General features: G+C 41.7%; 1 protein-coding gene across 1 annotated transcript; it reads right to left on the reverse strand.

Moving 5' to 3' along the window:
- Positions 1-5034: 5034 nt before the first annotated feature.
- On the reverse strand, positions 5035-6981 carry LOC146708425 (nesprin-2-like). The gene is made up of 3 exons (XM_085460958.1): positions 6423-6981; positions 5452-5634; positions 5035-5373 (listed from the first exon to the last, which is right to left on the reverse strand). The coding sequence occupies exons 1-3, from the start codon at positions 6513-6515 to the stop codon at positions 5206-5208; spliced, it is 444 nt and encodes a 147-aa protein (XP_085317084.1). The 5' UTR covers positions 6516-6981; the 3' UTR covers positions 5035-5205.
- Positions 6982-8459: the final 1478 nt, after the last annotated feature.

Genomic DNA, 8459 nt, shown 5'->3' on the forward strand with positions numbered 1-8459 from the left:
TCATTGCTGCAATATCTAACATCACACACAAAGGCAAGTTCCCCTTAATCCACACACTGTTGGTTTAACGGGTACAACAAGTTACGGGTACATATTTGCATAACTTTTTAGGGTATATGTACAAGTACCGGTAATTACAAGTACGAAACATGTACTGTGCTTCATAAACGAGTAACAGATGTAGTACATAACAATAACCTACAGCACACCAGAAAAATAGATTCGGCCTACCTTTTAGGCTCAGGTGCAGTGACACGGCTTTAACAAGAAGAAACCGGTCGTTAAGTGATGGCGTGACGAATCCTACTTCCGGGCCTAAAGTAGTCTGCGTTTAATATGGCTTTTGTGTTGTTAACATGTTTAATGTTTTGTATTTTCTTCTATTTAATCTCAAAAAGCTCCTAAAACAGTCAGTGATCACTGTTGACCTCCCTCAGCTTTTATTACCGCTAATCATTTATTTAAGCTCAGTTTTTAAAAACCTTAGGATGTAACTACAGCCCAGCCCATGCAGCAGTATATGAATGACTAACCTCGTATTGTGGATGGATTATCTCAGTTGTTCTCCTGGCTGAAGTTTGGTCCTTTTACAGCATCCTGCCATGCGATTACCTTTGTTCCTGACCACCGAGAACTCTCACATTAACGTTTATCGAGTGGAAAAAAGTTAGCTTGTTTATATTATGCTAACATAGCTGTGTCGCTAGCGGTCACATAGCACAACATTATATACCAGCTAGCCAAACTTCAGTAACCCTACAAACGTCACTGTCAGGGGTTGTGTGTGGAGGCGTGGAAGAGATGACCCAAACGCAGGACTCACGGTGCAGAAATGATGACGATTTATTGGAGCGGGTGAATGAGCAAAGCAGGAACAAAGGACTGACTGGCTGGTTGGCTGGAAGACTGGAAGACTGGATGGATGAATGGATGAATGGCTGGCTGGCTGGCTAACTGACTGACTGACTGAACATACATACGGAGAGATGACATGAACATCAATGACAGGACAAAGAACTGGTGAAACCGAGGAACTTAAATACACAGGTTGAATGATGACAATGATTGGAAACAGGTGAGTACAGGGCTGAACATAATCTGACTAATGACATGAGAGACAAGCTGACACGGGGAAAAAACAGGAAGTGAGAGCATTAATGTGGCGAACTATACGGAACATGAACAAACTGAAATCACTGGGTCAACGACCCAGGAACCCTGACAGTCACTGCTGTTTAGTTTTTTGTCTTCATTTATGTTGGAAGTGATAACAGAGCTGTACGTTTTAATTTGTTTCCAAAACCCCGCAGTCAGGACATGCTATATTGTATTTAGATAGAAGCTAGCGAACTAACTTCCTGCTAACTTCTAACTCCGTTAAATGTCATAAATTCCGTTTTCATGGATGCCTGGATGTTAAACTCAATTGTTACACCTGGTAGAGCAGAACGCTGATCATTTTATTAAAGATGAAAGACTTTAGACAGTTTTTCAACTCTCAGTAATGCCATAGTGATCGTTTGATATATGGACCTGCAGTGGAGTTTAGGCCCAGACACGGCTAGTGACGTCAGACTTAACGATCGGAAAGTCAGTCATTCACCACCATCTTTCTCTTCCTCCTGCGCACTAAAACCACCAAAGTCCTCTTCTCTAGTGTCGGAAACGAACAGGCTCAGGATGGCTACGTCATCCACTCTCCGCTTCTCTCCTGTGTTGTCACTTTCAAAACCAAAGAAATCCTCGTTGTCAGTGTCGGAGTCGAACACCCTCTGAAGGGCCGTGGAGGTGTCCTCCTCTCCATCATGCAGCTGTCCAGCCTTTCGAAATCCGTTGGTGATCGTGGATGTTTTCACACTTTTCCACGCTGTCAGAATCCACTGGTGGAGTTGAGCATAACTTGATTTTTGCAAGTTTATCGCCGCTCGCCGCTGAACACGTAGCCCTACTTTGAAGTTTGTTTTTCACGCTACTTTTGTACGGCACTACGTTGCCTGGCGAACGGACATGTGACCAACATACCACTCTTGAACCCCGATACTGTGTGTCTGATCACATGCCCTTCCGCCAGACAACGTAGTGCCGTACAACAGCGGAACAAACAAAACAAATCGTCTTACGATATCACAAAAATCATGGACAATCCATAGAAAAGCCGCACCTGACTAAAAGCCACACGGTTCAAAGCTTGTGCAAAAAGTAGCGGCTTATAGCCTGACAATTACGGTACTCTATTTTCCGAGAGGGTGTCACTGGTGAAAAGCCCACATAAGATGATCACCAAAGTATTCAATTAAATCTACAAAAGGTGTTGTTGTCTTTTAGTTCATACTTTTTGTTCCACAGCTTTAATATAATCTATAATATATTTATATGAATACTACATGTCTATTGACATGTACAACAATTAAGCATTGCCTGCACAAATGATCTGAAATAGCAAGTTCTACTGATAGCCCAACACAGCTTTATCATATTTGATACATTTATTTCTGATTACATCTAAGTAGTGATGTAAAGGATGGCACCACACAGTGTTTTAAGACATACAGTTTTCATACCTACAACAATGAAAACTGGATCTATTGAAGCAACTGAAATTGCAGCATTACCTATATACTGTGGCTTTTTAGAGATAACGGATAAGTGTTGGAAAATGCTATGTGAGCTGTACACTCTGGCAGCTTTTACGAACAGAAACACTGTCTTACTTGCTCAACTTTCCATAGATAAATAAAGACTAAAAAACCAAAACTTTAATTTGAGCTTCTTCTTTTTCATGAAATCTTGCTCACTGATCACGAATGCGATAAGTATTAATGGAGAATGATTATCACCATTTTCATCTCTTTGGAATTGAGACAGAGGGAATGACAGTTAATTGCAGGGTACTGCATCTGAAAATCTGCAATATCTGCCATAAAAAGGAGTTTTAGTGCATGCTCATATTAGAGACTTGACATTTTGAAAGCGGGTAGTCATGGTTATGTGCTGCTGTTATGTTATATCACCCCACATCTCAGCATCCCTTGTATTGTAAAAGAGGTAGCAGGGTTTAGGCATGGAAATGAGGCTTAAGCTATGATGCAAAATGCCTCATCTCTCCCCTATCCCTGCTCTCTATGCATGGCTGTGGATACAACAGATCTCACCATGCCAGAGCTTCCCTATTCCACTTTTAGTTATCCATCTCCCAACTCAGATTCCCTGCCTTCTTCACACACTTGCTCTTCCTGTCTCTCTCACAGCTTACATTAATTTTGTGGACCTTCATTAAGACAGCAAAAATTTGTAATACAGAAAAAAATGACTATTGTCTGGCTCCAGTACCACAGTGCCACCAAGTGGTTTATAACAACATGACTGTCTTTGAAAGAATCTACTGTAAGCACTTATTCTATATGCTCACACATACCCAGTGTGATGATGGATCTGTAGAGTTAGAATATGAAGGTTAACAGTTAACGGGTGCTCTGAGTGAAACCAACGCATGTGAAACAGAATCATCTGATGAAAGAGGGTGAAAGACAAAGAGGTAGGGGAGCCTTGGATCGATAGGACAGAGGAATAAAGAAAAATGAAGCCAAAAGAAAAAAAAAGAATGAAAGAAATTCACTCCAATTCTCCATCACTTTGTATATGCTTTCTTTTTCTTCGGTGATTCGTTGTGTGTAGAAACGTAACCATATCTTTGTTCTAGAACACCTGTCCCTGCCACCATGAGGCCAGAAGGCTAGGTTGGAAACTAATGCACAAACCTACAAATACAGACACATGCATGTACTGAAACACTCACAGCCAAATGACTATCTCTAAAAATTATCCTTTGACACAAGGTAGCACATAACCGTTTTAGTGCTTTTTTTATTCTAATATCTATCACTCATCACCTTGAATAATTTGCAGATTTGTTTCCATCTAAAATATACTTTTTCCTATTCAGGAAAGGCTGGCCCTTCTGATGTTAGCCTACAATTTCCTCTGAATGATCCCCTTCCAAAACTTCAATCTTTTGTTCTTCTCTGATAAAAAAAAAAAGGCTTTTAACTTCGATTAAATTTAGATTCTAACCTTAAAAATATGCTCACTGGTTTCTCAAGATGGTTTATTGAGTATCAAGAAAAACAAGGTAAGCAATAAAACAGGAAGAGAGTAAGAAAACACTACATTTAAATTTGCATGCAGGTATTGGATGAAAACAAAAGGATGAACTGACAGTTTCAGGTTTTGATTTAAACACTTGTTTTTCTAGAAGTGCCTTTTCTCACAAGAAATTTCCAATAACTGTCAACACATATGTGGTGAGCCTTCCTCTTAGTGTTCCCTTAACCCAGCAAAACTTGGCTATTGGTATATTTATTATATTTGCACATTAATTTATTGTTTGTATAGTTAGTACTACACTGTGAGTTAAATATCTCATATAAATTATATGTCAGAGATATACATTTCTGATAATCTAAATTTTGGAGTTTGGAGGTCAGAAAAATAAAGGTGCCAACTGGAACCAAAAGTGGTTCTTTAGACTGATGCCATAGAAGAACCTTTTTTGGTGCCACAAAGAACCTTTCAAACAATGGTTCTTTGAAGAACTATTTCTTTCAGTGGTTCATTGAAGAACCTTTAAATGTGCCCCAAAGAACCATGAAGAAATGGTTCTTTGGGGCACCTTTATAGGTTTTTCAAAGAACTTTTTTAAAATGGTTCTTTTAAGAACCCTTTTAAATCTTTCAAAATAAAATGTAATTTCAGTAGGGTAAAATAAATACGAGTACAGCATAGACATATATTAATGGTTTATTGCCATTTCGTAGTATACCAAAAGACAAAAGGGCATTTTAACCCTCAGCACAACATCACTACTAATACATGTCACATATTAGTCATTTAAACAGTAATAATTATTTTTTTTACTATACTTTAAATAAATATATATACATATATAAATACTATATCTATAGATAACACAACATGTATTGTTTAATTAATAAAACATCAGAAAGTGATAACAACATTAGAAATAGCAATAGCGTCATAACGGACCAATAAATCAACACATTTTCATCAGCAGATGTTTGCATGTTCAGTAAAAATATTTCAACGAGTTTATGATTAAAATGATTAATGAACTTCAGCGTTATGTAAGACAAGTTTCATGTTGGACTCATTGTCTTTTGTTAGTCCAGTTTAGGACAATGTCTCATATTAAATATATGTCATATCAAAACAACCACACACCTGCAGTTGTTTCAGTTTTTCACAGGTGTTTCCTGTCAGCTGGTCAACCTCACTCAGGTGGACATCCATATCAGCCAACCAAACGACAAGCTCCTCCCTTTGTGCTTCAAATCCCTCCCACTCTGAGACAAGGAGCTGAGATAGAGAAAACAAGGGTCAATTATAAAGAAGAGAGAAAACCGAAACCCTCCTCAGAAGGTCTGACTCGCATACCTGCAGTCGACCTGTGATGGACTCCTGTTTGGCGTTCACGTCATCCCAGCAGCGGCCGCACTCCCTCGCTGTTCCCAGCAGCAGAGTCTGCAGGGTGCCCTGGAAGAGCATAGTTAATGTTCGACTCCTCCTGGTCAGGCTCTCCAGCTGGGTGACCCGAGGTCTCCCCTCTCGCTGCCACCTCTGAACACACATACAAAAATTGCATGTGAAGCAGGAGGTGCAGATTCTTTTGCTATTCTTTTCTAAATCCAGGCTTAATCACGTGGGGGTATTTGGAAAACGTTTTTGGCCAGCGGACGACTGTTGTCTCGCGGAAAGTCAAATCAAATGTGTGCGATACACAATCAATTTACAAGAACACATTATAAAAGAAAGTGCCTGATTTTAACTGAATTCTGCATCAAAACAGGGTAACAGAATTAAAACGAGTGTTTGCAGCAAATGTGAGCACAAATGGTAAATGGCCTGTATTTGTATAGCGCTTTACTAGTCCCTAAGGACCCCAAACTGCTTTACACATTGAGTCATTCACCTATTCACACACTGGTGATGGCAAGCTACATTGTAGCCACAGCTGCCCTGGGGCGCACATACAGAGGCGAGGCTGCCGGACACTGGTGCCACCGGGCCCTCTGACCACCACCAGTAGGCAGTGGGTGAAGTGTCTTGCCCAGGGACACAACGACCAAGACTCGAACCGGCAACCTTCCGATTACAAGACGAACACCCAATTCTTGAGCCACAATCGCCCCACAGCCTCACTTTGTACAAGCCTGCAATTAAAGTTCTCCTCTATGCAGACAACGTTCCTGTTTTCAAGGCACAACTTGGATCTGCTGTACAAATCTTATGGATACACGATAAAGATTCTAATCCCTCATCCTAATATGGTCCCAAAAGGGACAGGAAGTAGGTGAACTAAAACAAGTCATCTTTTTTTGTGAGAGGACCATATTAATGAAACAAACCTCAATGACATCATAGATATCACTAAAGATGCTCCTGCTGCTTCTCTTCCTCCTCATCCTAATTCCTTCTCCTTGTCCTCGACTTCCATACATTTGTAATTCAATCTAATTGTTTTTCCTCCCCCTCCTCTTCCTCATTTTGTTGGAGCTGTGAAAAGAATTAGTGCAAATCTGAATTAATTTGTGCAAACAAGAAAAATCTACAGCTTTTCGGTCAGAGGTAGTCTTGTGATTTAAGCTGGGTAGAGTAGATTTATGTGTTGATGCTGCCTGCTTCAGCTCTACGACTGGCTGCTGAGTCATATTTACACCCCGGCTGGATTACAAACTTTAACCACGCGCTGAACTTTGGCCCAGTGTTGATACCTCTTGTTAGTATAATGACCTCTTCTTGGCTTAATGTATGATGGTGGATAAATGAAATGTACAAAGAAAATGTAACTATATTACAAAAGGACATGCATCTTGGTAACATGAAATGACTGGAGCATAACTTGTTAACTAGTCCGAAAAGAAGTTATACAGGAACAGTCAAAGACACACCTTCTCATGTGTCACATTTCTATTCATTCAAAACACCTATGCATAGCTGTATTTTATACAGCTCTTACAGAATTCAAAGTACAGGCTGATGTGAGTATTTAACGTACGGCTCCGCACTACTGAATTTCTGAGTTTCTAGAGCAGACACACAATTCACATCACAACAAGCTTCAGGCGCCATTTTAATGACTTTAACAATATAATAAAATTTCATTTCGGTCTAGCTGACATTACGTTATGTACGTCGCACGCAATTGAACCACATATTTTAGAGGCCAAAGGTTCAAATTAGATGGGAGCACCTTCACTTAATTATAACAGTGGTTTTGTTAGGAAAACAGTTCTGTATACTAAATTAACTATGTGCACGTTAGCATATGCTACTTCCGGTGCGGAAACTCCCGTGAGGAGCTTTGTTTCCGGTGTCCTATTCACGCCCTGTTTACGGTCCAAAACAAGTTAAGCAAATGAATGAATCAAGCGGCGATTTACATTTCTATAGATGTCTTGGGCATTTACCCAATATATCTGTAAATGATGTTCATCGACTTGTCGATATTTTTCCCCGTGCCTCAGAGCAAAAGAGAAAAGGGATTCAAATGTTATATTTCTCAGCTGTCCCTCGTTTATCTCTGTCAGGCTAAGGAGGGACTCGGAGGCAGACCGTCACTTAAGTTCACAATTTATTTACACACAGACACCAGGTGCGGATATATACAGGTGAGGGGGCAGAGGAAGAGGGTCTCCGGGGAACACAGGCACGGGAAGGGAACGGGCTATGTACACAATCCTTCACTGAAGCTCAGGTAGCTCGGACTCCGGCTTTTAGCTCACCAAACAGCGGTCCTCAGGCTGGCGAGAAATCTGGCACAGGAAGGAAGAACAGGTAAGTTGCAGCACGAAAGAAACTCGGGAAAAAGCTCAGATTTGCAATGACACTGACGAGTGTTACACAATAATCCAGCGAAGAAGCACTCTCAGCAGCCGCCTTAAGAAGTGAATGAGATGAGACGATTGTTTGCAGGTGTCCGAGCCAGGGGCTGGAGCCGTCATGACTCCGCCCCGGTAGAGCGCAGTGCGTGGGAGGGGAGAGAGAGAGACGCAGCACAACAAAAGCACTTGTAGCCATACAGAGTCAGCTGAGAAGGCACAGGGTCATGACAGTACCCCCCCCCCTCAATGGGAGCCCCTCGGCGACCCACCCGGCCTACCCGGATGCCGCCGGTGAAACTCGCGGAGCAGACCAGGAGCCAGAACTGCCGACCGGGGCACCCAGGAACGTTCCTCTGGCCCGTAGCCCTCCCAGTCCACCAGGTACCGAACGCCCCTCCCCCGCCACCGAGAGTCCATAATGCAGGTGATGTTCCTGCCCATCCACGAGCCGGGCGGGCAGAGGGGGCCTGGAAGGAGGGCACAACGGGCTGGAGAGCACGGGTTTGACCTGGGAGACATGGAAAACATTATGGATACGCATGTTGCGAGGCAGCTTCAGAC

The sequence above is a fragment of the Copadichromis virginalis genome, linkage group LG6, assembly GCF_057382275.1.
Source record: "Copadichromis virginalis isolate Kocher_CV1m ecotype Utaka linkage group LG6, C_Virginalis_male_GT1.1, whole genome shotgun sequence".
In the NCBI taxonomy this organism is placed as follows: Eukaryota; Metazoa; Chordata; class Actinopteri; order Cichliformes; family Cichlidae; genus Copadichromis; species Copadichromis virginalis.